Raw genomic sequence first — 27,830 nt, forward strand, 5'->3', positions numbered from 1 at the left:
TTCCATGGGTGCCCACGCTCCACGGCAGCATCAGTTCCCAGACAGGACAGACATCACAGTCCCCCCTGCAGCACAGGGATGCAGCACAGAGTGGGGGTGCATGGTGGCAGGGCCTTTATTCATCACAGGACAAGCAGGCATGGTGGAGGGCAGCAGGAGAGGGGGGGCAGGGGCTGTCATCGGGGCAGAGGATGCCCTTCATACGACCTGGGCACAGGCTGGTGAGGGGAGGCAGGAGGATGGGGCAGGGACAACAGTGGCTTTGCCCTGGGCTGGGCACTGGTGGGTGGGGAGGACAGAGGCTGTTGTGGGGAGGACAGGGGCTGGCTCAACCACCTGCACATCTCGAGCAGATTTTCCCTCTTGCTTTTGCAAATCCCTTGGCTCAGCCCCCAGCCCCACGGGAGGACGCCCAGCACCACTATCTATTTACAGAGTAAGACAGAACTGACCAATATTACAAATAATTCAAAGGCAGTTGTAAAAATGAGAAACCACATTCCAGAAGTAGAGAGTCTTTAAAAAAAAAAACAACAACCCAACAAAACAAACCAAAAACGAAACCCCAAAACCAAAACCCCCTGTTATCAATGAAAATGCTAAAAACCACCCCGAAAGGATCTCTGTACAGCAGGAGAGTGCCCGTGGCAGTTGCTTCTCCATGGCAGGCAGGGATGCTGCCCGGCCCCGGTGCTGGTGAGGGTGGCAGTACCTGCCCTGTGTGACTCCCCCAGGTGACCAGGGTCCCCGAGGGGCTGGACAGGTGCCACAAGAGCAAAAGGCCATCGGTGCTGGGCCTGCTGGGCCCTGGTTGATGCTGGTGTGTCCAGAGACACAGGCAGTGAGTGAGTGGCCGTCGCGGAGATGCTGACGGAGGCTGCGACGTGGCAGGGATGCAGCCTTGTCTGCTGTGGGCAGCGAGCGGCTGGACAGGAGGGGGCAGCAGGAGCAGTTCTGAAGTGCAGCTGCAGGATGACAGCAACGGCACAGAGCCCCTGGAGCAATGCACAGAGCCCCAGAGCAGCGTGCAGAGCCTCTGGAGCAATGCACAGAGCCCCAGAGCAATGCACAGAGCCCCTGGAGCAATGCACAGAGCCCCAGAGCAACGCTTGGAGGTCCTGGAGCAATGTCACAGAGCCCCTAGAGCAAGTTACAGAGCCCCTGGAGCAACGCACAGAGCCTCAGGAGGTGGAGGCACCTTCAGACAGCACCATCTGGATGAATCCCTGCCTGGCCCCGTGGCAAACAGCTTGAAAATAGGTCAGGCAGCAGCCTCTGGAATTGCTTTTCTCTCCTGGGGCTGCACAGAGGCACCAAAGCTGCTCTGCGTGGGGCTGGATGCAGCCCCCCAGCTCTGGGAGCCCTGCACCAGCGGGGGGGCTGTGGCTGCTGCCCCCCTCCCTCCTCCTCAGATAAGGCTTTTTCTGGTGGTGACCGAGGGCCGCGGGGCACGGGCCGGGCTGCAGCCTCCCAGCCCACAATCCCTTAATCCAATTGGCGCATCTCCAAGGGAGCTCATTTTGGTATTTTTAAAATGCACTTGGTTTTACATTGCAGGCTGTCCGGAGTTGGGCAGAGCCAAATGTGGAGAGAGAGAGAGAGAGATAGAGAGAGAGAGAGAGAGAGAGAGAGAGAGAGAGAGAGAGAGAAAATAAAAAAAGGAAAAAATGAAAAAAAAAAAGAAGTATATTCAGCACTTGGAGCAATAACTACAAGTGGCCCCAGGCAGGGAGGTGGGTGCAATGCAAGGGGGCACCACAGCCGTGGCCCCTGGGGTTGGTGGCAGGAGATACGGATGCACACGAGCGTGCACAGACACACACACAGGCACACCCAGTCTGTCCCCACGCTGGGCACCCAGCAACCCTGTCTCAGCAGCTGCAGGAGCCTGGGGGTTGCGGGGGGGCTGTGCAGCCGGACCCTTCCCAGCAGGGAAGGACCTCAGCAGCCCCCCCAGAGCAGAAAGCCAGGGAGCACACAGCCAGCCCAGCCCGGCTTGAGCGCAGGGACCCTCCCCGCCTCCTTCCTGCCCGAGGAACCAGGCGCGGCCTCACGGCTGATGCAACCGCGCTGCAATCGGGGCTGGCCGGGATGAGCTGGAGCTCGGGCAGCGGCGGCGGGGCCGGAGCCAGCACCCTGAGCCCGCGGCGGCCAGCCCGGCATCGCGCCTCCATCCACCGCATCCGCCCCAGCCCTGCCCTGGCTTCACAAGCAGCCTTCCCCCGGCTCGCTCTCCCCCTTCTCGGGGAGGTGGGCACCGGCGAGGACCCCCAGCAGCTCCGAGAGAGCAGGGTCCTCCGCACAGGTGGGAGCTGGAGCAGCCCCCCCCCCCCCACGTTGTGGGATGTCCCCCCGGGCACCCCGGCAGCTTCTGGCTCCACATCTGCTTCCTAAACGTCCCCAGGGGCGAGGGGATGGTTAGGAGACAGATGGGCCCGCCCCACCTCCCCGAGGGGCATCCAGGCGGGCGGCTCTTCTGGCAGGAGAGTGGAAAGCAGGCATGCTGCATCCCCCGGCCCCCCGTCCTCACTCACTCGTGGCCCCTGGCTTCTCCTCCACCCTGGGGGGGTCGGCGGGGTGCAGTTTGCACTTGGAAGGGGAATGGCGGACGGTGGAGCGGGACGGCCGGGCGAAGCAGGAGGTGAGGGACTGGGAGCTGCAGTCACACGCTGTGTCCTGCAAAGATAGGGCACAGCGGAGTTAGAGGGGCTGGGCACTCTGTCCCCTGCCAGGGTGGGACACCCCGGGGGGGGACCCTGCCTTGTTACCTCGCTGGCTATGGCCGAGATGAGGTCGGGGTCCCGCAGGGCTGCGTCCTTACTCCCCTGGCTGGGGGATGAGGGCTTGGGATCCTCGCAGCTGCTCTGCTTGAGGACTTTCTTGTTCAAGACACGGGAGATGTCGGGTGGGTAGTGGGTGGCTGGGCTGGGGTGCTCGACTCTCTTGCCGCCCTCCTCCCCAGTGGTCTCCTTCTTTTCCGAGGGGGCGGTGGGGCTCTGCGCCCGCCCACAGACGTTCCTGAAAAACTCCTGCACGAGGCCATACTTGGGTGCTTCGGGCTTGGCCCGGCTGCTCTCGGGACAGCCTGGCTTCCAGATGGACTCGGTGCTGCCCGCGTGCTCCACCACGCTAAACAAGCTGGACAAGCCATCGTTGATGTTGCTGAGGACAGGGCTGTCACGGGTGGTGGTGGAGCGGGCCCAGGCAGAGCCGTTCTGCTTGCTCTGGTGCAGGTTCCAGAGGCTCCTGTCCTTGGAGGCATCCAGCTTGGAAGAAGACCTCCTCTGGAGCTTTGGAGAGCCGTATTTTGGGGAGCAGCATGGCCGCTCAATCCTGGAGTGGACCTTATCCAGGGAGGAGGAGATCTGCTTGCTGCGCACGGACACGAGGGAGGAGCTGCGTGGGGACCAGCTCTTGCTGTGCACGCTGCTGCTGCGCGGCAGGTCGGTCTGCAGGCCGACGCTCACCGTCTGGGTGGTCTGTGTCCCCACGTGGGCCAGCCCCACCGTCTGGCTGGAGGTGCTTTTCACCTTCCTCTCCAGCGAGCTGGAGCGGATGGCCTGCCGCACGCAGTTGGTGATCTCCTTCATGTCATCGCTCATGTTGCCGGAGATCTCCAGGTCGTGCAGCGCCGGGGGGAAGCGGGGCACCGGCGGCACCGCGCCCTCCACCGCCCCACCATCCAGCAGCTCCCGCTGCTGCTTGGAGAAGTTGCACAGCCACTGACTGTAGGTGCTCTCCGTGCTGGCCGACTCCTCCGGCTCCTTCGGCTTGGCCATGGTGAACAAGAATCCGGGTTCGATCATGATCTTCCCCTCCTTGTTGTGCACCAGAGGTGCCTCCAGCCGCCGCACCACCGGTGGGCTGTAGTAGATGCGGATCCCCGTCTTGTCGGGTGCTGTGTAGCTCCTCTGCATTTGCTTCTGGGCTGGGTCATGCCCCGAGAGGCTGCTTGCCTGTGAGTAGTCCCAGGAGGAGATACCCAGCTTCTCCTTGGCCAGGCTGTCGGGGACAGGTTGCTCAATATTCACGTATGTACAGTTTGAGGGAGGAATGCTGGTGCTGTCCCGGATCCCGTTGGGCAGCAGCTGGGTGGCCACAGATGTCTTTTTGCCCCGGGAATGGTCGCCCAGCCCCGGCGGGGTCTTTCCAGGGAGGTAGGGAGAACAGTCGAGCAAGCTTTCAAACTCTGACATGGAGCAAACGGACTTGGTCCTGTGGAAGGAAAGAGGACGAAGCTCACAAGGGGACAGGGCAGCTGAAGGCACCCTGCTCCCACCCCAACAGAACCCTCCTGGGCACCCAGTCTGGCTTCTCATGGGAGCCCAAGGCCTCCAGGACAACCGTGGGCCATGGCTGCATCTCCCCTTGGCTTCTGCAGCTGCCAAGTCCAGTGACAGCCCCACGCAGCCTCCTCCATGCCCCGGGGACCATGCAGGCACCAGTGTACTCGCCTTTTGAGATTGGTTCCCTTGGCTTCTGCTTCAGAGATCATCTCTTTGTCTGTGATTTTTTCATTGAGAGCCTAGGAGGACACAGAAGCAAGCTCTGGTGTCAGCAAGCACAGGGCCAACATACACAGATGGGCTGGAGCAGGGGCTGCACCTTCCTCCTCTCCAGCACTACCGCCTTCCCCCATGCACCCAGGCCCACCATCCCGTTCCCAGGGCTATGTGGGGCTCACTGTGCCCACATCTATTTTAAAACAACTTTTTATAACTGCACTGAAACTCTTGGGGTTCAGCCATGCTCTCCACCTTCTTCTTCTCTCCAGTCCCTGGTGCTCCCCTTTGAAGCCTCCTTTGCTGTTCCTGGGTGTGTTATCTGGGGTTCACACCTACACATTCTTCCATCTAAACCTTAGCATAGACCTGAGCTCAGTGAGCACCCTGAGAGCCCTCCACCTTCTCTTGCCCACCTCTTTCCAGTTGCTGCTGTGCTTCTCCATTTCAGAGTGTTTCAGTGCCCACGGGTTGGCTCCCTTCTGCAACTGAAGAACATGGTGGTCACTCAATGTGTGCAACACCTGCCCCTCTGGGCAAGCTAAACCATTTGTCACTTGTCCCCCTGAGAGCATGCCATTGCAAAAGCACGGGGGGCAACCAGCAGAGGCAAGAGGACACGTTCATGATGGGGGTACACCATACCTGGTTGATTTTGTTCTGCAGATCCTTTGCTTGCTGCTCTGCCTGCTGCTGCTCCTCCTTGAAGCGAGCCAGCAGCTCCACTTTCTCCTGGTTCCAGTTCTTCTCACTGATCTGCAGCTGCTTGGTGAGGTCCATGACAGCACTGTAGGACTCGGCCAGGAGATGCTGGTGCTCCTCACGCTCCCTCTTCAACGCCACCTTCCAGTCTGGCAGCGCTCGCTCTGTGATCGCTTTGCCTGCCTTTGACTCCAGCTGTGGGGACACGTTGGTGGCTCTGGGGAACCCATGGCTCCAGTGTGGTGCTGGACATCCCCAGCAAAGGGGCAAGCCTGCAGGCATCCTGCTTCCCAGAGCGGGTCCTGTGCTGCCCAGGGCAGGCAATAATTGTGTCCCTAGGGCCGTGCTGCCCAGCACAGCTCACCCCGGGGCTCAGCCGAGCCACAGCCAGCCCTGGCTCGCAGTCATGTCACACCAGACGGCCCGGCAGACTGTCACCCAGTGGGACGTGGGCTGAAAGTCCTGCCTGCTCAGCTGTGCTCTGCCTGCAAGCCTGCCTGCTGGACCCGGTTCCTGCAGAGGGGCAGCGTTGCCTGCAGGGCTGGCAGGGCAGATCCTGAGGATGCTGCTGCTCCTGGCACCAAGGAACGCACCCAAAACTGGGGTGCTGCCATGGTGGCAGCTCTACTCCTTTTGGGAACTGAGAGAGGAATTGGGCCCAGAGGAATCCTGCCTGGGAGATGCTGGCACCCGCTCTGGGGAGTGGAGTTGATGTGTGGCCATGGGCTGCTGCCAGCACGGTGTGAGGGAGCAAATAAACCCTCACTGCTGGGAGGGCAGGGCTGGGGGGTGGGACTGCTTCTGCAGGCAGGAGCTTCCCTCCACCTCCTGCAGCCACACATCCCTCCCGCAGCCACACATCCCTCCCGCAGCTCCTGCAGGGGTGCAGAGCACCCACTCGTCCTGTGACCCTGGGAGAACGGGAGGGCAGCTGAGCTGGGGAGGGATGCTGAGCCTCCCATACCATCCTGTCCACCCCAGACAAACCTAGCAGAGGAATAAAGAGCAGCCTCTGCTGCTCCACAGTCAGATTTCCATGCCCGCCCTGTTGCTATGGGAACTCGCTTGCTGAAGCAGCTGCTAATTGAGATTCCCACAGTGCCACCCTGCCTCCAGCCCTGCCCAACAGCCAGCGCCTGGCACACGGCACAGGCAGCCCTCCAGCCCCATGTCTCCCCCCACGAGCCCCACGGGGTTCCTGGGGCTCCCACCTGGGCGATGTGGCACTTGAGCTCGGCACGTTCCATCTCCCAGGCAGCCTTGGCCTTGGTGAACTGCTGCTGCAGCTCGCTGGCACCGCGCCGCTCCTCCCGCAGCTCCGTGCACAGCTCCTTCAGGGTCACCTTCATGTCTGCCAGCGTCTTGATGCACTCGTTGGGCTGCTGGGGCATTGGGGGTGAGCAGAGGGAGCCAGGACCCCACGCTGGAGGGGACCCAAAGGGTCCCATGGGAGCTACCCTCTCTGCATCCCCACCTCTGCCCACCCCCAGGGTGAGGGACAAGAGTGCCACCAGGGCAGGGGACCATCCCTGGGGGTGACGGGAGCATCCCCTCCCAGCCATGCACCCTGGGAGGAGGAGCTGCCACCCCATGACATGCAGCATGGTAGGGGCTCATTCTGCCCACCCCCTGGGCTCATGGGGACCCTGCTCACCGTGTTGGGGGTCCAGGTGTCCCCGGTGCAAGTTTTGTTGTCTGCCTGCTGCTGTGGGGTGAGCTCCTCCTCCTCCAGCAGCAGGTACAGCTCCTTCATGCTGTTCACCTGCGGGAGACATCACAGCTTGAGTGATGAAGGGACCCAGAGCCAAGGATGGGGGACACCCAAGCAGCCCTGTGTGGGACATGTAGGCAGGAGGGTCAGCCCCAGGGATGCCCAACAGTATGCTCCCTCCTCCATGGCACCTGAGGTGGGAGCCCTTCAGCCCATAGTACCTCCAAAAAGTCCTCTCCCTCACTGTGCACCATCTTGCCCTGGCGCCAGCGCTTGAGGAACCACTTGAGCTTCATGAAGAGCAGGAGGAAGCTCTGCCTGAACTGCTGTGACTCCTGCACCAGCAGGTTCTTCTCCTGGCTCCAGAACTTCTGCTCCAGCCGCCTCTGCAGGTTCAAGCTCTGCAGCTCGAACTCTCGACGCAGCAGTGCTTTCTGGTGGTCCTCCTTCAGCTGTGGAGAGATGAGCAGGCTCCGAGATGGGGGCTGGCAGCAGTGATGTGGTGCCTCTGCCCCAGGGTCTGGGCTGGGCCTGGTGCCAGCCCCATATTTAACACCCCTGGGGAACTGCAACACACTGACTGCGTGCTGGGGACAGCAGGGTCACCAAGGCACCAGCATGGGTGGAAGCCCTGCATGGCTGCACACCCATGTGCAAGGAGGGGTGTGCTCAGCCCCCTGTGCCCCTTGAAGATGGGACATACTGTGTGTAGTCCCAGATGACACCTGAGAGTCATCAGCCTAGGGCTGGAGATGGCACGGCCACGGGGACACCCGTCTTGCAGAGATCAGGGCTGCTGCCCGCTCACCTGGCAGATCTTCTGTGAGAAGTTGTCCACCTCATCCTTCCTCAGCTGCCTCTCCTGCGAGAGCTGCTCCTGCAGTCCCCGCAGGCTCTCATTGGCCTCCGACAGCACCAGCTGCAGCTCCTTCATCTGCAACAGCCCCGGGGAGAGGATGAGGAGGGTGGGCTGTGCCTGGCCACAGCTCCCCGTGTCCCTCCCCAGCTGGGCTCTGCTGCTTCCCTTATCCCTGGCTCTCAGGAGGGGCAGCCCCATCCCCACAGCCCTGTCCCCATCCCCTGCTGGCCGAGGGGACACAGCTCCCTGTCCATGTCATACCTCAGTGGCATAGGAGTCGTTCTCCTCAGGTCGGCAGGTCTTGTAGCTCCGGGGATGCGCGGGGTCCGTGTCCTTGGCGTGGGGGATGCGGAAGGGGTCGGTGTCCCTAAAATCAGGCTGCTGCATGCGTGGGCAAGTTAATGAGAACAAACCAAAAGAGCGGGAAGAAAAAAAAGCCAGAAAACAAAACAATGGGTCTCCGAAACAGTAAAGAACTACAAGACAACAAAAAGGATGAGGAGGAGAAGGAGCTTCATCACCATGGTGGGAGACAATGCGGAAACCAAAAGGAAACACAGGATGAGGAGACACGTGGCCTGGATTGTTTGGGGAAAGGGGGAAAAAAAGAGAGAAAGAGGGAAAAAATGTGCAAACACCGGTTACGGTGCCATGCAGTGACTGGGGGAGACTGGGACCTGGGGCTGGTGGGATCACATGCAGAAAAATAGGACTCTGAACAAGCGAGTGTGCTCCAGAAAGGGGCTTGAGCCCAGCATGAGCTGAGCCTCTCGGAGAAGAGGGGGATGGCAGGACATGAGCTGCTCTCCACTGCCTCAAAGGTGCTCCCTATTGGATGCAGATTTGCCCTGGAGCCTTTGCTCTCCAAATTACCCTGCCTGGGTACTACTGGGGGCTGAGGATTCTTGCAGCTGGGATCCTTGAAACCCAGGCTGCTTTTGGGAGGCTGCAGGCTGCTCTCCTGCAACCCAGCTCATCCCCAGTAAGGAAAGAACTTCCAAGCTGGGAATGTCTGGGCTGAGCTGGAGGACAGCAGCCAAAAAGTTGGCCCCTGCTAAGGTGGGATCACAGCTGAGAGCCCCCAGCCACGGGCAGGGCAGCCTGTGCTGGGATGCACCAGGATGCCCAGCATCTCCTGCCCCTGGCACACTCTGTTGGAGCAGAGTCCTACCTTGTCCCCGGTGCCACTGGCATGCAGTGAGGTGTTAGTGTGGGTTTTGCTCTGGAGAGGCAGGGGAGAGGTTACGCTGGGGATTGGGGTTTGCTCTGTTAAAGCATGAGGAACAGGGCAGCAAATAAAGCGGCAGCTGCTGTGGGGGATGTGGAAAGAAGCCCCTACCTGGAAGTCGGAGGCGTGCTCCTTCTGCAGCCCCTCTTTGGTGGTGTCATGGCTGCTGGGGCTGGAGAAGGGGAAAGAGTCTGTGTGCTCCTTCAGGCCGCTGGTGAGGTGGTCCACCTTCCTCGTGAAGCAGCCCAGGTCCTGCTGCAGCACACCCAGCCGCATGAGGAGCACGTTCATCAGCTTGGCATCACTGGGGCTCTCTCCACCACTCCCCACCGCCTCGCCCAGCAGCCCCAGCGCACACTCGTTGTCCAAGCAGGCCTTCAGCCCGGAGCTGAACCCATTGGCATCCGAAATCAAGACGTCGATCGCTTTGTTAACGAGCGCTGCCTGGTCCCGGATGCCCAGCAAGGTCTCCAGGTCCTTGGCCTTGAGCAGCTTGGTGGGACCATCCAGCACCTTCCCACCGCCGGGCACCCTGTCCTGCCCATCGGCTTCGCTGCTGCCCATCCCGTCCCTCCAGTCGGCGGTGGGGACGCACTGCGCCGAGTCGCCCGCCTCGGCGTCGGTCTCCATCATGGGCCGGGTGGTCTGGCAGGAGGCCAGGTCGCAGCGCTGGAGGTTGGAGAGCAGCACGCGGTTCTCGTACTGCAGCTTCTTCACCTTCCCGCTCAGCTCGCTGATCTGCACCTTGGCCGTGGCCAGCTCCTCCTGCGAGGGCTCGCTGACCACCGAGCAGCTGTCCTCCGACAGCGTCACGTCCAGGTCGTGGTCTGACTTGTACTTGGTCAGCTCGTTCAGGAGGAGCTTGTTCTGGTCCTCCAGCTCCAGCAGCGAGCGTCTCAGGAGCTCAGCCTCCTCCTCCACAAACTGCAGGTGCCGGCGCAGCTCTGCCACCGTGTCCCCAGCGTCCCCACAGCCTGAGATGCCCGCTATGAACCTCATGTCCTGTCCGGGCAGCTCTCTGTCCCCCTGGCCCTTCATGTCATCCATCTCTGCCCTCAGCCCTCGGTTTTCCACCTCCAGCTCCACTATCCTCCGGCTGAGGATGTTGGCTTCCTCCTCCACCAGCTTGAGGTGGACCTTCAGCTCAGCCTCGCGGGAATGGGGTGAGTCAGCCAGCTCCTCCACGGAGAGGGAGCTGTCGAGGTCCCCGTACAGGGACCTGTACTTCAGCAGCTCCTCCTTCATGCCATCGTTCTCCTTGGCCAGCTTGGTCAGCTTCTTGCACATCAGTGCCGACTCCTCCTTGGCAAAATGCAGCTGGCACTTCAGGTCTGCGCTGTCCTCCTGGGGACCGAGAGGGCATGGGCTTTAGAGAGATGCTCCCAGGAGCCATGGTGGCTCCAAGTGAGCTCTGGGGACAAGCTGCTCTCCCACCCTGGTTGTCCCAGGGGATCTCCAGCCCCTGCTCATGGAGGGGAAAAAAAATTGAGATCCATCCTGCAGGCTTTAAGGGAAAACCTGGAGATAGGGCAGGATGCCCAAGCAAGGAGACCCATGGCTCAAGCCCAGGGAAGGACATCAAGTCACTGCTGGGGATGAGGGGACCAGCCCAGACCTGCTGCAGCCTGATCTGCCATGGGAAGGGGGTTAGGGAAAGCTGTTGGACTCTGCAGAGGAAAATCAAAGCCACCACCAAGGTTTCCTCATGAAAGCTGGCAAGCACTGAAACAACTGGTGCTGCTGGATCCTCACCGGGGCTCTGCTCCCCCCCAGCAGTTGTCCTTGCTGCCACCACCTTGCCAGGGGACAGAAAACCCAGGCAAACCTCTGACATCATCCCACCAGTCCCTTCCTGAGCACCGACTTGGGACTATTCTCCACATGTTTCTCTTTTAAATTTAGCAGTGTGGATCTGGGCTGTTTGCCCAGGGAGACTGTTTCCCTGCTTCAGAAAGCTTTTTGGACAGAGGACCAGGATTTCCTGACGTCCAGCTTGTGGCTTCCCATGCCTTGGGGTCACCCAAGTGCTCTGAGCTCCGGTGTGGGGACTGCCAGGAAGGGGACCTGTGGCTCTGTCACCCTCGCCCTGCAGCACCCACTGGTGCTGGAGGTGGCTGAACCCATTGGCCAGGTGGCTGCTGGCCCTGGTAGCCCTCTGCCTGGCTGAACTCATGCCTTTCCCAGGTTCCTGGGCTGGCAGAAACAAGCTGTCCCCCACCTTGGGTGCTCCTGACCCCTGCAGCTATACCCACACTCACCCCCAAACCCCACAGCAGCCATTTACTCTGCAGACTTCACAGGCTGCTTTGTATGCAGGCCAGGGGCTTTGGGGGGGGTCTTGTAAGTTTGGGGGGGCATTTCATTCCCCAAATGCTCCACAGCGACCACAGGAACCAGCCTGCTGCTCTTCCATGCTTACGCTTGGAGACTTGGCCTCGCTAAGGAGCTGTGCCCCCCCTAATTAGCTGTGAAGATGAGGGGAGGGCCAACATGGGCAGGTCTCCCCGCCCGGGTAGACATGACCTCAGTTCCTGTTTTTAAACAGAAAAAAAAAATAAGCAGCAGCTTGGCACGTCCCTCTGCTCCTTGGTATTGCTGGAGCGACACGCAGGTCCCCCAGAACACCTCAAGTGCTCCTGGGGTTCAGGGCAGATCTCAGCATTCAGTCTGCCCCCCTCGGCCCCATTTTTGGCAAGCACCAGTGCTGGCCCAGTGTGGCCAGGCAGGAAATGGGGCCCAGGAAGCCATGGGTGAGTCACCAGCATCTGTGCCCTCAGGGCCACCAGCCATGGCCTAGTGAGAGGGATCTGCTGAGGGGGCCACATCCAGGGGCATTTGCACCCAAAGAACCTCAGGGTTTGCTTTCCAGCACCAGCTCCTTCCTGGAGCATTGGTCCCACCACAGAGCTGGGGCCACATCCAGCCCCACGTCCCCAGGCTGAGGAGTCTTGGCTCCGTGGGGGGGATGGGAAGCAGAGGGGGGGGGGTGTTTACTGCAGCCCAGGGCTGGGATTTGTTCCCTGCCCTGGGAAGAGGCAGAGGAGAAGCTGTATTCCAGCCTCGGGAAGGGAGGTGATGGAGGGGCTCCCAGACAGCCTCTTGGCTCACGGCACATCTGGTGTAGGTGCCAAGCCAAGCTCTTTGGGGAAAAGGAGGGGCAGGACTCTGGGACCATCAGCGGCCCTGAAAGGGCTCTCAAAGATGGAGTCACAGGGAGATGATAAATAAAAGACCAAAGCAGAATGTCTTGGAGGGCCTGGGGATCCCTGGCGTGAGGGTGGGCTGTGCCAGCAGTGACACAGGTCACCTTGCAGTCCCCACCATGGGATGCTCCCAGCAGCATGAGGCAGGAATGCCTCATGGGTGCTTCACCCCTCCCCTGGCTTAGGTGGAGCAAATCTATTCCCAAGGTCTTTTGCCTTTGAAAGAGGATTTTTCCAGCATTAAAACACTTGCATTTCTATTCCCGCAGCAGCGGCTCATGAGCCCCGGTAACACCATTAGTGAGTCACAGCAGCTCAGCCCAACAGCAAGTGACAGCTGAAATCCTGCTGCAAATCCCTCCTCACCAGCTCTGCCCCAGCAGCTTGCCACCAGGCAGGGGCATCGTGGCCTCAAGCTATTCTCCACAGGGACCCTCAACTCCCCCAAGCCCCTCGGAGCACCCTGGAGCACAGCTGCTGGCACAGGCAGGAAGGACTCAGGCTGCAACAGCCACAACCCCAGAGCAGAAGCAGCTCTGAAATGTAAAAGCCAAAGTCCTTCAGCTCCTTGCTGCAGTCCTGACACATGGAAAGGGTTAAAGCCACAGCCAGCCACGATGCTCCATTGATAAATGAGACAAGGGATCGGCTGAGGACAATGAGGATGGCTGAGCACATCAATCCCTCCCTTATGCAGGGATTCTGAAAGGAAAGAAAGCCCTGCCAGGGGAGGTTTAGTCTTGGGCTGGCACCACAACCTGGGGTGCTGGTGGGTCACCATGGTGTGCCCCAAATGTGCCTACGCTGATACCTGCACTGATGGCTTCTTCTCCGTCTTCCCAATGGAGCGAGACCCCCGTTTCTTCAGGGAATTCTGCAGAAAGAAGAGAGAGCTGTTACCCACAGCAATGGCACAGCACCCCGGCACAGACAGACAGACCTAGAGTGGACAGGCACCCGTGCCAACTTCTCCACCCCAGTGGACTGAGACCCCTTGTTTTGGGGGACTGGCAGGCATCATAACATGGGGTTTGGCCAGAAATTTCCCCTGCAGGCAAGCAAGCAGGAAACAAGCCTTGGAGAGGCTGAGTCATGGTCCTGTCAGGGCTGGATGGAGGAGGGAATCCAATCTCCAGGCCAAGGCTCTGGGGGAATCCCAGCGTGGGAGCAGCAGAAGATTATATTCTCCATTGCTTCTTCCCCAAGCAGGGAACATATCACTCAGCACTGGGGAGGGCTCCTCAGCAGGACAATACTGATGCTGCCCTCAGGGTCTCTGGAGACAGAGGGGACAATTTCCAGCTAGTGAGGACAGCTGGGAGATGGGGAGGCTGGACAGAGCAACAAAGGAGACTGAAACAAGGGAAAAAAAGTGGGTGACCAGAGCAGGGCCAGTTATATGGGGAGGAGAGCTGGGGGAAAACACTCAGGAGCATCCACACAGTCTCCAGCAAGTGCTGTCTGATCCATGCACCCACCCTGGACCTATTTCCAAGCTGGTGCTGCAGCCCAGCAGCCAAAGAAAGCAGCTGTGAAATGTAAGCTGCTGCCTGTGCCAAGGTGCTGGGCTCCAGGCTTTCCTATTAAGGCCATGACCATCGCTGGAGCTGCTGCTGCTGCAGAGCCTCTCCTGGGGGCTGGCTGTGCCACGTAGGCATCCCTTGCTGTGCTGGGGACCAGGGCTGGCAAAGGGCATCACCTAGCCCCAAGCAGCAGCAGGCACAGCACCCCAGGTCAGACATGGGCTGTCATTGCTCCACCCTGGCTGCTTCCTTTGGAGTTGCTGTGCCTGAGTCCCATCATAGCTGAGCTAGATGTGGCAGGGGTACCTGGAGCTATCTCACTTTTCTCCTGCCCCCCTGGAGATGCCATGATAGGGTAGAGCTGGAGGGGCAAACACACGTGCCTTTGGGGATGAGCTGGCCATGCTGACAATTATCCAATTATGGGAGAAACCTCTTGGAAGGGAGAAATAATCAGCCCTGAGGGGTGAGCCCAGCCCTGTGCAGCTCCACATTGGCTGCTAACAAGCACTGCCACGCTCTGTGCCCTCCAGCAGCAGGGAGGAGGCGGAGGAGAGCTGGTAACTCACTCAGGGCTGGTAACTCACTCATTTGTCTAATTAGCACTCTGCAATCAGTGAGTAACCCCAATACCCTTGGCTAGCCTGGGGATACACCATCCCTAGGCTGAGGGAGCCGGGCTCTGTGCCGTGCCAGGTCTCCTGCCAGTCTGCAGTGTCCCCTTTGGGGTCAGGCAGTTGTAGAGGGGTCACATCCTGTCCCACGCTCTTTGGCCAGGGCAAGGCAGCAGCTGGTGCTCAGGTCTCCCCGCACACTGACCACGCAACCATTTTGTCTGCCTGTTTTTCCAGCCTGAGAGATCAGTTCCTGCTGCTGCCATTTGTTATTCAGCCCCTGCTGGCTGCAGGGAAACCCACTTCATGCCCCTTAGCGGAGGCTGCGCAGCGGAGAGACGAGACACCCGGTGGCTGGGGTGACACTGCTCTGTGCCACCCCATGAGAAGGTGGCTGCAGAGGGGATGGGTGCAACTGTGGCCAGGTCCTGTGGCTCACCAGGAGTGTTAACTGGAGCTGGCTGCAGAGATGTCCAGCTCTGTGCTGACTCCCTGCCCTGCCATGCAGGGGAGCACGGCTGGGGCAGTCAGTGCCCTCCCTGCATCCATGGCATGTCTCCTCCCACTGCTGCCCCCATGGCTCAGCCAGCCACACTTCTCAAGGCTCCCTTGGGACCAAAGGCATCCCGGGCAGTAGGGAAGTGGGTTACAAGTGCTGAGATGGATCACAAACCCAGCAGTCACCGGGATGCCTTTCCTGTCACCAGGACGACATCACTCCTGGCCAGGAGCTGGTCACAAACCCAGCATGGCAGAGTGCCCTGGACCTGGGTGTAGGGGTAGATACATGGTATGTGGCTTCTCAAGACATAGATGAGACTGTGCACCCATTCGACTCTGCAGCATTGCTGGGACTCCACTGGGACATCTCCAGGACGTTGCTGGGATACTGCCCCACAGCCCAGCCCCATCTGAACCAGCAGCATGCAATCAGGATACGGCCACATCAGGCACTGTGCCAGGGACATGGCAGACTCCACACACTGTGCAGAGCTTGGGCCAGTGGGAGCTGGGCATGGCTCAGGTGGCTGGGGACACAGAAAGTGGCTCTAGTGCAGGGGGGAAGACGCAGAGCCTCCTGGGGAGAGGGGAGCAGAGGCACCTGGTGCCTGCAGGGTGGGATGAAGCACGCCCTGCTGAGGCAGGCACTGCTCGGGTTTCACAGGCATCTGCAGAATGGTTTGGGTTTCAGTGATACGAGCAGGGATGGGGGATCCTGTGGTGCAGGGCCAGGACACCTGCTACAGGCAGAGCCTTGGGGCACCCCCTGGTTTCCCCTCACCTCTCTGAGCTTGTCCATCTCGTTCTGCACCACCTGCTTGGCCAGCTCTGTCTCGATGAGCCGCTGGCGCAAGTCCTCGTTCTCCTCCTCCAGCCTGATTCTCTTCTTCTCCACCGCCTCCAGCTCATTGTGGAGCCGCATGGAGACATCCTTGGCCACCTGGGGACACAAGGGGACTGTCATCAGGCTGGGTGCAGTGTGCTTGGGGTGGGATCACAGTGTCTAGGCACCTACAGTCCTCAGGCAGAGATCATCAGGCTGTTACTGAGACCCTCTGGAGCAGACATCGTGCTGGGTGACACCCTGGCCCCTGAGTCTGTCTCCTCCATTGTGTGCTGTGACCACTATTCCCCCTTCATCACGTTCATGGCTGCCCCATGTCCCCATCCCATGGCCAAACCCTGCCATCTCCAGCCCTAACATGATGCTCATAACCTTTTTGTACTTTTTTCCCCACACCGTGAGGCTGGAAGAGCCCCCCCAGGGCTGGGAAAGCTGGTGGGCAGCAGCTGTGCAGACCTGGAGAAAGGTGAGCTGCTGCATCACCTTATGGAAAAAAACACCAGCTGCCCCTGGGGTGAAGGGTGCCTCCATCCATCCCAGCCCCCAGATCCCTGCCAGGGAGCAGCCTCTGGCACACAGGGAGCTTAACAGCATGAAGCATTCAGGAGGGAATCTGCAGGAATGGAAGAACTCTCCCAAATCTGCCCAGTCCCCTGCCCATCCCGGGGTACCAGAGCTGTGGAGGCAGCAGCAAGCCCCACTGCAGGGCTGGGGGGAGCTCAGGCCATGAGGTCAGGCCTGTTTCCATCCCCACCCCAGGATGAGCTGTGCTTTCCTTCCCAGAAAGGCAGAAGTTGGAGGGGGGTGGTTTTGGCAGCAGCACCTCAAGCTGGGGGCTGCAGGGTGGTTTGGGGTAGGGATCTGGCCCCCAGCAGGGATGGGCAGAGTGGATTCACAGCCCCACAATCGCGGCATGTCTCCAAAAACTGAGCTACTGCTCGAGCTGTTGCTTGTCCCCCACCTCAAGCTGCCTCCAGCTGCTACCACACCCGCTCCTGGCAAGAGCCCTCGGCAAACACTCACTGGCACCAGCGGCTCCTTGAGGGCCAGTGGTGGGTAAGGCAACGTCACCCTGCAGAAATCTCTGTGTCCCTGCCCCAGCTTGCCTGCTGCAATGTCTGGGGCTCTGCAAGGTTCTCCCAATGGCCAAGGGGAGCAGCCCCTAGGTTGCCAGAGTCCTGGTCCCCATGCTCCCTCCTGGCACGTTTGTGTTGCTTCAGCCCACGGTGGTGGCCCCGTCCCGACCCCATCGGTGCAGGGCAAGGGAGCTCAACCCTGAGGCACACAGCTGTTGTGAGACACCCATGCTCCATCAAAGCTGGTCCTCTCTACCCCTTGGGCCTCCTAAGATGCCCCTTTGCCCAGACCATCCACAAACCCAAAGTGCTGCTTCTCACCCTAGCGGGGTCTCGTGATGCTCCCATCAAGGAGCCGTACCCCACGATCAGCACAGCCCCATGGAGCTCCCTGCACCCCCACATCCCCTGCCACCCCCTCGTGCCTCACCAGCCACCACGTCCCCATCTCACCAGGCACCTGGAGAGTGCCCGGATGGGGACGTCCCCCTCCCAGCCTCACCTTGACGTCCTGCTCGAGGCTGTGGATGAGCTCGCCGTCCACCTGGCCGGTCTGCGCCACGCGCAGGCTGCGGCGCTCGGCCTTGCGCAGCCGGTACTGCAGGATGCGGCAGGTCTTGCTGGCCTGGTCCAGCTGCTGCCGGAGCTCCTGCAGCTGGTAGACATCCTCCTCCATGTAGACATCCCTCATCTCCAGCATCTCGGCACGCAGCTCCTCGATCTCATCCTGCGGGGAGATGCACGTTAAGAGGGGACGGACCCCACAGCTTGGTTTCCCCTCTTTTCCCCCCCCCTCACCACAGCTCTCCTGCCCTCCTTCACCCCACGAGATGTTTTCACAGACCTTCAACCCCTCGGGTTCCTTGCAGGAAAAGGGCTCAGAGCCAGCTGGGCATCATTACCCACGGGCAAGTCAGCCACCAGGGGGGAGAGCCAACATGGGCGCCTATAAATACTTGTGGTTAAAAGAAAGAGGAAGGTGGGGGAGGGAGAGGAGCTGCAGGAGCAGCACAGGCGGCAGCCACGGCGAGAAAAATCTAGGTCGTCTTTGGAAAAGATGTGTCAGGGAGGCAGGCGAGGAAAGGAGGAGATGGCAGGCGAGGACAGCAGAGGCAACGCGGGGACACAAGCAAGATGCCACCAGTGCTGGGTACCAGAAGCTGCCCCTCATTTTGCCAGCACGCAGCTCTAGCCCAGCTGGGTCCCCCTTCCTGGTTTCACCAGCTCTCATGGTAAAGAATCTCTCCCAGCCCAGCAGTGCTAGGGGTGACATCCAGCTACCACCAGCACTGACCCTAAGCTTCCTCCAGGTCTGCAGCACATGGCCACCATGAGACCCCCTTCAACAGTCACAGCCCCAGTGCCACTTCCATGTCCAGCAGAGCTACGGCCACTGGGGATGCTCAAGGACTGTCCCCTGTGGTCCCTGGGGACACACATGGGCTGCCCAAAGCTCTTTGCACGTCCCCGTGAACATGATCTCAACCCAAAGCCTCCAAGCAAACCCTTCAGCCATTGTACCAGCTGCCCTCCTCCTTGACAACACCCAGTGGACCCAACACTCCCTGGGAGGCAACGGAGCATCTGCTTTCCTGCCCAAAACCCCGGCACTCAGCACCCCCACTGCTGCCAGATGCAACCGCCACTTGAGAGGTGAGGGGCTCACACTGCCACCTGGCATTGTGGCACAACCCAGGAAGGGGCAAGATGAGGACCTGGCACAGGCAGTGGGGATGCACAGCCCCTATTCACCCCAGGCAGAGGGGGACAAGACCCCACTGCTCCTGACACTGCTGGTGACAGTGACCCACAGCAGCACAGTGCTGGCTCTGCCAGGCGCTGGCACTCACCCCGCCTGGACAAAGCCCCAGCTGCAAGAATTCCCCGAAAAGGCAAAGCTGAGCCCGGGGAGGGGGAGCAGCAGCTGCAGGGACAAGTCACAGTCTCTCACTGTTGGCTTTAAACACTACGTGACAAACAAGAAACGTCAATTAGACAATCCCAGATTATCTCCCAGCCCAGGCTGCCAGAGTGGCCACCGGTGTCCTGCTGCCCTCTGGCACTCTGCTTCTTGTTGGGGGTCTCAAGCACAAGAGCTGAGCAGACACAGCCCTGAGGCACTGAGATGGGCAATGGGGTGTCCTGGGGGGCACCCATCTGGGCTGCACCAGGGACAACTGGAGACTGTTCCCTGAAGAGACATCACTGCAGGCACATTTCAGAACCCCTTCAGGGATGAACTGCCCTGTGACAGCTGCCATGCACCCCAGGGGGATAAACCCACTGGAAACCCACCACCAGCACTGCTCACCCCCCGGGGCAGTACCACCAGCACGGGGACATCAGCAAAACCCCTATAAGCCAAAACAGCCCAGGGAGCTGGTTTATGGGATCTACTCCTTGGGAGCTTCAGGTGCTCTGCAGCTGGGCGGTGGAAAACAACCTTTCACCACCAAAGTCACAGGAATCGTGGCTTGAATACGATTGCAGAGGCACAGGGACCGTCTGCATCCTGCTCCAGGGCTGACCAGACTGGCTCCCATTTGCCATGCAGCTTTCCCAGGCAGCAGCTGAGCAGGGCAGGGAGCAGAAACCTTGGAAAGGACCCAACCAAACCTCGCATTTGCTGGCAGGAAGCCTGGGCTCACCGTGCTAAGAGCTCCTGCTTGTTTATACCTCGGGTTGTAGCAACCGTTATTTTAGGGGAAGGCTGTGTCTGGTGAGAGCCTGGGCAAAAAGCTCAGTGGCCCAGCCCCAAGCTGCTCCTTCACGGGGTGCTCCTGGGGAGCAGGGCTGGGGGAGGGGGGGTTGCAACAGAGCCAGCAGTGTTGGGGCTGGGAAAGTCGTGCTTCCCTTTGCTCCAGCCTCAGGAATTCACCCGCACCCCGTAACACCAATAAACCCTTCAAGTGGCAGAAGCCTGGCAGCTGCACCCCCGCCCGGAGCTTGGCCCTGGGAGGCAAGTAGTGCTGCTAAGCCATAGTAACTGGATTAGGATTGGAGAGCAAAAAAAATGCCAGCAAACGGGAAGAGAGCTTAGGACAGGGAAGCTGACCCCTCCACGGCCAGGCTGTGGCAGGCAGAACAGCCCCACAGCATCCAGAGGCAGCACACGGGGTGCACAGAGACCCCCCTGACCCCCTGGGGTCCGTGATGGCCACTGAGCCTCACCCTTTGCATCTGCACCTTTCCTGGAGTTGATGCCCATCTTTGCAACATCAAAGCAAAGAAGATCCAGTTAGGAAGAGGGGAGAGCAGGGCCCAGAGTGGAGGGAAACACCCTAGAAACATCCCAAATTCACGGCTGGTTTTGGGAGAATGAAACACCATAAGCAGTGCTAAATAGAGTGTGAAACAGATAGGAGGAGAACAATGCTGAGGACGAGATAAAGGATGTCTCTCCAGAATGACCACACCCATGGGTTGCTCACCACCCTCATCCTCTGGGACTCTGTTCAACCACTGCTGCACCCCTGCTCACGCCATCTCTGCAGCAGCAAAGGTTTCATGGGGTGTCGCTGTTTTTTTTTTTCCACACCAGAAGTGTAAAGGGAAAGATGCTGGGGATCTGCAGCTCAGCGGGACATTTTTCAGTGCCCAAGGGACAACAGTGTGCAGAAACACACATCCCACTTGCATGTGCAGAAGCCAGGCTACGCCTGATGAAGGAACCCCAAGAGATGACACACGCTCCTTCAACCTTCTCTGAGCAAACCTTGGAGACATTGTATCTCCCTGGGGAGGTGATTAAGGAAACTAAGAAGTGGCAAGGTGAGATGCAAACTGCCTGGTTCCAGTTCCAACCCCCCCCCCCCACACACAATCATGCATTTCAGAGCAGCAGAAGGTAACAGCTACAGCCGTGTCCATCCATCCACTGGCAGAGTATCAGCTCTTTCAGGATGGTCAAGACCTGGAAGAGGCTGAGCTTTAAGGTGATGGCCTTGAACGGTGGCATGGCAGGAGGAGAACCAGTAGAGATGGCAGAGCACCCCTCAAAATGCAGATTAGATCCACCACAGGTCGTGGCAGGAGAGTTAAACCCTTGGATCTCCTGCCCAAGGGGAGCTACACGCTGGCTTAGGTGCCTGCAGGAATGCAGCAAGCTCAGAGCAGACAAGGGGACTTGTGCTGTGCAATTCTCACAGCTCCTCAGCAGGATCTGCTATCTTTTAGAAGCAGGAGGCAGCAACGGATGCACAACAGGATCATGCAAATAGCGAGATGGCCGCTGCCAGCACACACACCCTCGGCTCCGGCAGCCCCAGGCTCTGGGGCGCAGCCAAGGAGCAGCCGCCTGCCCGGGGGGGGGACAGGCAGAAAGAACCCTGCGGGGAGCACAGCCCTGCCTGCATTTGCACCCTCCACCCGCACCCCAAACCTCGGCAGAAGAGCCAAAAGGAGGAGGAAGGGTGGAAGCTGCCCCTGTGTTCTGCAGCAACGCCTTTGTGCGGAGCTGGGGGCCGTGCCGGCAGCGCCCGAGCCTGAGCTCCCCGGGCTGAAGCCGGGGATTACAGTCCAGGAGCAGCAAGCACCCGCTTCCTCTGAGATTACAGGACAAAAGCAGCAGCTTTCAATTAACTCTGAGCCCCCGCCAGACAGAAGAGGGAATTCTGTTAGAAATTGCCAGGGAAAAAAAAGAAATCAGAGGGGATTTCAAGGGGAAATTGCTCGGGGTGCACAGGCACGTCCCAGCAAACACAGCTCACACCCCAAGCCCACGCTGGGGTGCAATGGGGTGAAGGGTGGGTAAGGGACACCCATGGGGGTTTCTTTAAGTGCGTTAACAGCAGCTCTAGCTCAGTTCCAAGAGTAAACATCGAGCATCCTTCCCTCCGTGCCAGGCTGGAGCCCAGCACAGCAGCCTGCACGGCGTGCCCTGCCCCTGGCCGGCATGCCAGCCCTGGCACAGAGCACAGCACGTCGGAGAGGGAAAAATCAACATTTCTCAGCTTTACACCTGCCCCCATAAATTAACAGGCAAACAGCTGGGGGCTCCCTGCAGCACAGCCCGCCTGGGGCAGCAGCCGAGAAAGCAAGAGGCTGCAAAGCCCCTTCTGGGGTGGCTGCTGGTGGGGTGACACACGGCACAGCCCCGTGTCCTGGCTCTGCCTGTGGTTACTGGGACCCCAGGGCTCAGTCAGTGTCCCCAGGCAGGACCTAAGCACCAGCAGAGCAGGGACCCAGCACCAACAGAGCTGCCCAAAGGTAACCTCCAGGACTCCCATGTAGCCCCAGGTGCCCCTTGCAGGATACTCCTGCTGGTGGCACACGCCAGTCCCTGGCTGGCTGGAGGGGAAAACAAGGCATCCACCCAGTATTTCACCCACCCTACATGTTTCTCCATGGAGAAAAGGTGCACAAACCCCGAGGCAGGGAACAGGAGGGGGCAGGCAGGCCTGCACTCCCCACATTCCATGGTTCTCACCTAAGCCCCTTCCAGTGGAGAAGAGAGGGTTTGCAGGCATCCCCTCCCCTCACTCCAAACCCTCTTCCATGCCCACTCTTTGTCTGCCTGTCCCTCGGCAGCTGCTGCCGGATCACATCTCACATTTTCCAGCCCGCTGAGCAGGGCTGGGAGCTGCTTGCTCTCCACTGCGTGGCTCAGCAACAGTGAGACAGGGCAAGGACACCCGAGATGCCTCCTGCCTCACTGAGCTGCCAACCTGTGCCTGAGAAACAGCCCTTTTTTGGGGAAACGCCTGAAATAACCTGTTTATGGGGGGGGGGGGGGAGGTCACAGCAGGTGCACACACCCAAGAGTGGGAGCAAGAGGAGACACCAGCTCGTTGTGCCCAGAGCAGGAGGAGGAAGGTAGAGCCTTGCAGAAAATCTGAATTGCAAAGAGAAATGGGTGAAGTGTGCTTAAATATGTACATTTTACTATGGCAGCTGAGGAAAGATGCAACGTGAGCTGGCTCTGCTACAGGGGGCTGCAATGTGCTCTGCAGGGAAGCTCCAAAACCCAGCGTGCATCACACAGGCGTAGTAGCACCACGCACGTCTGGCCCCTGCCAAAAACTCTCCCACCCTGCAAAATCCTCCTTTCTTTTTAATAACACAACAGGTTCTACCCAGCTCCAACGAACGAATGAAAAAAAAAAAAAAAAGCAACAACAACAAAACGATGTATCTGCAGCTATTTGGGTGAGTCCTAGGAAAGAAGTCGACTCTGATCAATCTGATTCATTCATACCTGAGGGGAGAGGAGCTGCTGAGACCAGGGGCCACCTCCACAGGGTTCCTGCGTGCTGCTCTCTGAACTGGGCTGCACAGCAGGGTGGGTGATGTTGATCACTTGGGTGAGGGCTTTATTTTTGCCATAAGACCCAAATCCCTGCATTTTTAGCAGGGATGGCACAAGCCAGCATCCTGCTGCAGCCCAGTGCAGTTCTCCACTCCTTGCTGGAGAAATTGGGCAAAACTTCCATCTATTTCTGGAGAAGAAGGGATGCATGTATCTGGCTGTGGCTTCTGCCCAGCTGGAACCAGGGTACCAGCCCAGTGGTCTCCTGCTCAGGTTCCAGAAGGTGTGAGACACAATAAGAATCACAGACTGGTTTGGGTTGGAAGGGACCTTAAAGATCCTCTAGTCCCAACCCCCTGCATGGGCAGGGACACTTCCCACCAGCCCAGGTTGCTCCAAGCCCCATCCAACCTGCCCTTCAACACTGCCAGGGATGGGGCAGCCACAGCTTCTCCGGGCAACCTGGGCCAGTGTCTCACCACCCTCACACTGCAGAATTTCTTCCTAATATCTAACACCTTGATGTCTAACATGGTTACAAGCAGGGTGCACATGTCAGGGACGTGACAGAGGGACCCACACAGTGCCATGAGTGTCTATAAGAGCCGCTGTGGTCAAGAGGAGAAGATGCCACAAGCATCCCCATGGTGCTTTGGGGTGCACACCTCCAGCAGCTTCCTGCTTTCCCTGCTGCTCCTGGCCAAGGGATGTGAGCTGCCATCCCTCATGGCAGGCAAACCACCCAGATCCCACACTCCTGCAGCTTGCTGGGAAGATCCCACGGAAGCGGAGGAAGCGGCGGTGCCGCCTGCAGCAACGGCAGAGCCTGCACGTGCGTTCTTGGAAACTGGAGGGGCCTCATCTGTATTTCTCCAGCCCTCAGTAAATCAAAGCCCTTAAGCCCTCGCTGCTAATTCTGGCAGGAGTTGGGACACCAGCTGTGAAGCAGGGCTTTGCTAATGGACAAAGGGCCTGACTGAGCATCTTCGAACATGTCACACAACACCCAGCTCCCACCTCGCAGCTCCAATCCTGACACATTTGAAACCTGTGACACCAGTGGTTGAGAGCTGGCCTGATTTCCAACCTGTGACATCCAAAGAGCAGCCAGCGAGACGTGGTACCCACCCCTAGCCCTCCCAACAGGCGATGATTGCCCAAGCATCTTATCCACAGCTCCACCCTGAAGAGCAGAGGGTGCAAAATGCTCACAGACCACCAGGATGTAGTACTTGGTGGGTGTCTGTGCCCACCCCACAGCAGGCAGCACATGCCAGGGTGCATTGGGTCGATGTGTGACCCCAGGCAGGACAGCTCTGTGCCCCTGTCCCTCACACAGCACATCTGCCCTGGCTTCACCATGCACCCATGAACCAGGCAGCCATGCCACATGCCCGGAAAAAGGCTCCAGGGAACACAGGAATCAGTGGAAAGAAACAAGTTGGAAAATCTCCCCAGGGTCTGGCAGTGTCATCAGGCAGGGAGGGCAGCAGGGACCATCCCACACTGTGCCTGGCCAAGCTGTGCCCAAATGTGTAGGGTCAGGCTGTGCCATGCTGTGTCCCAGGATGCCAAACTGTGCCATGCTGAGCTGTGCCAGCCCAGGCAGTGCTGAACCCAGCCATGCCAAGCTGGGGCCACGCTAGGCTGGGCCATGCTGTGCCAAGCTGAGCTTTGCCCCATGTGCAGTTGGGCCATGTAGGGCAGGCAAGCTATGCCCTACATCCAGTCATGCCAGACTATGCTGAGCTGAGTCAAGCCCAGCCATAGCACACCAGGCAATCCCCAGGCATGCTGTGCTGAGCTCAGAGTCCAGCTAGGCCATGCCAGCCAGGACATGTCCAGGGATGCCAGGCAGGCCTGAGCTGAGCTGTGCCAGCCATGCCCAGGGATGCTGCACTGGGCAGCCTCCCACCTGAGGATGCTGTGTCAACACTGAGCCATGCTTTGGGATGCCATGTCATGCCATTCCCAGGGATGCCCAGCCATGCTAAGTCCAGAGATGGGGCAGCATGCCATGCCATGCCCTGGGATGCTGAGCCATGGTCACCCATGCTCTGGGATGCCATACTGCGTCATACTACTGCCCAGGGGTGCCATGCTATGCTGAGCCATGCCCAGGGATGCCATGCCATGCTATGCTACAGCCAGGGATGCTGTGTCAAGCTAAGCCATGTGCTCAGGTGCCATGCTGTGCCATGCCACGTCCAGAGATCTTAAATCACACTGTGGCATACTGAGCCATGCCCAGGGATGCCATGCTGTGCTGACCTTTACCCACGCTGTGCAAGAGATGCTGTCCCATACTGAGCCATGCCCTGGGATGCCATGCCATGCCCACAGATGCTGAACCACACCGCGGCCAGGAATGCTGAGCCTTGCTGAGCCATGCCCCGAGGAGCCACGTCGTGCCCCGCTCCACTCAGGGATGCTGTGGTGTGCCTAGGGATGCTGAGCCGTGGCAACCCCATGCCCTGGCACGCCACGCCACCGCCCAGGGACGTGGTGCCACGCCGGGCTGTGCTCAGGGTCCCCACGCGACCCCGCCGTGCCTACCTTGAGATAGAGGTTCTCGGAGCGCAGGTCCTCCAGCTCGCGGAGCAGCCCGTCGGTGCCGGCGTCCAGCAGCTCCTCGGTGAGGTCGGAGAAGGCGAGCGAGGTGCTGAGCTGCAGGCGGCTGCTGGCCACGGAGGCGGCCGAGGGCTCCTCGGGCAGCGGCGAGGCCTCTCCGGCCGAGGGCGGGGGCGGCGGGGCGCTGCCGGGGGACTCGCCGTCGCTGCCGCTGAGCCCCAGCTCCAACGACAGCATCTTCGCCTCCTCCGAAGCGCTGCAGTCCGACACCTCCGAGCTGCTGTCGGTCAGCCCGCTCCCCGCCACCGCTGCTCCGCCTGCCGCCGCCGCCCCGGGCCGCCGAGCCCCGGCCGCCGCCTCGGCCCCCCGGCACCGCCCCTTGGGCCGCGCCGCCCCGCGCCCCGCCGCCCCCCGCCCGCCCGCCCGCGCCGCCGCTGCCCCCCGCTTCTCGGGCCGGCCCTCCTTACCGCCAGCCCTCCGCGGGTGCGGACCGGCCGCCGGCAGCCGCGGGGCCGCGCCCGGGTGCCCCCCGCTGCCCCGCCGGCTCTTGGCCAGCGACCAGCCCGGCACCTCCTTGGGGCGGGCGGGTGAAGGCGCCCGTTGCGGCTTCTTCTTTTTCTCCGGGGGCAGCGGCGGGGGCGGTGCGGGGGGACCCTGCTCCGCCGGAGCGGCCTCCATGTCCCGCTGCGTCGGGCTCGGCCCCGGCTGCGGCTGCGGCTGCGGCCCCGGCTCCGCCCGCCCCTCCGCCGGGCGGGGACGAGCGCGGGCGGCGAACAAAAGGCGGCGGAGGGAGGGAGAGAGAAGGAGGGTGGGTTGGAGCTGGGGGGGAGGAGGAGGGGGGGTGGCTGTAGTGGGGGCAGCAACGAGCCCTCAGCCCGCCCAGCGCCGCGCCCACCCGGCCCTGGCTGCCCTCCGGCGTGGCTGGTGGATCCCGGGGGGATGAGGGGTACCCCCGTGGGTAAAGGGGTCCTCTGGGCATCTTCAGCTGCGCAGTTCTCGGGGGGCATGTCTTGTGAGTGCTCCCGGGAGGGACAGGGTGTGCCCCGTCGTGTGTGTGCCCTGCGGAGCAGGTCGTTGGGGTATCCCTGTGTGGGGAGGTCACTCCGGGGGAAGGGGGTTCCCTGGAACACCCCTGAAGGTAAAGGTCCCCGGGGCGGGTCTGGGGAAGGGCGTCCTCAGCAGTGCAAGTCCCCTGAGCGGCCCTGGAAGCACAGGTCCCCCGGAGGCAGGATCCCCAGGGTACCCCGTGGGTGGGGGTCCCCCAGAGCACCCATGGAAATGTGGGGCCGAAGTCCCTCATGTACCCCCGTGGGTGAGAGATCTCCAGGGCCCATACTGATGAGGATTCCTTGAGGCACCCCTAAGGCTGGGGGTCCCCTGGGGGGCCCCCCGGCGCGCTGCCCAGGGCTGGCTGCAGCTGCCCGCCAAGGCACAGCCCCGCACGGTGCCTCTCCAGGGGGGAACCCGGCAGCGCCGAGTGCCTGGTGTGCGATCCTGCCCCCTCCCACCCGCCCGCGTCCCTCCTACGTTACAGCCCGGCCCCAAAACCCAGCGCCAGCAGCCGCGAGCTGCGTTTGAAAAATGCTGCTCGTTGCCTGCCCCGGCGGCAGCGCGGCCGGTTGAGCCCGGCGGCGGGGATTGGAGCTCTGCAGCCCCCCGTGCCCCCCACGGGACAGCACGGCCCCCCCGCAGCAGCGGCTTGTCTGCAAGGGCAAACCTGAGCCTGGCCGTGGGCAGCTTCTGCCCGAGGTAAATAAATGTACATGGGGGTTATTAGGGCATCGCTCGACACCCCTCCCTGCTCGACACCCTGTGGGAAACGGTTCTTCTTCTTCCCCACATCAGTCTAAATAAAATGCCGTTTCAGCATTTCAACCCAGCCCCCTGCCCTCCCCAAGCACCTGGCACCCTCTGGGATGTGGGGTGGAATTGCACCCCCAGCTCTGCTCTAAACCAGCCGTGCATCCGGCACAGGAGAATCAGAATGGGACCGGCAAACCCAGGCGTTTATAGCAGCAAACAGCTCCGTGCTCCTCACTGCCTGAACTCGTGCTGTGAATTGGGTGGGTGCCTCTGGCCACGGGTGGTTGACCCTCTCCTGCAGCTCTGCAGACCTCCAGGGGGACTCTCCAGCTGGTCAACAGCTGATGTCCGTGGCAAGAGGGGTATGTGGAGAATAAGGGACCCCAGGAAGGAAAGGGGGGGATCTTGGTGCTCTGGCCCCACGCTGCAGCACAGCCACTGCCCTG

General features: G+C 60.5%; 1 protein-coding gene across 1 annotated transcript; it reads right to left on the reverse strand.

The window, feature by feature from the left end:
- SOGA1 (suppressor of glucose, autophagy associated 1) lies at positions 1-25,896 on the reverse strand. The gene is made up of 16 exons (XM_051633329.1): positions 25,567-25,896; positions 17,266-17,490; positions 15,625-15,783; positions 13,017-13,079; positions 9,114-10,346; positions 8,036-8,155; positions 7,724-7,849; positions 7,137-7,367; positions 6,859-6,966; positions 6,416-6,583; positions 5,148-5,399; positions 4,919-4,990; positions 4,455-4,525; positions 2,769-4,215; positions 2,535-2,676; positions 1-1,558 (listed from the first exon to the last, which is right to left on the reverse strand). Exons 1-16 carry the CDS (start codon positions 25,816-25,818, stop codon positions 1,530-1,532), a joined length of 4,698 nt encoding a protein of 1,565 aa, XP_051489289.1. The 5' UTR covers positions 25,819-25,896; the 3' UTR covers positions 1-1,529.
- Between the last annotated feature and the right edge of the window lie 1,934 nt (positions 25,897-27,830).

Source organism: Apus apus, chromosome 15 (assembly GCF_020740795.1).
Source record: "Apus apus isolate bApuApu2 chromosome 15, bApuApu2.pri.cur, whole genome shotgun sequence".
NCBI classification, from domain to species: Eukaryota; Metazoa; Chordata; class Aves; order Apodiformes; family Apodidae; genus Apus; species Apus apus.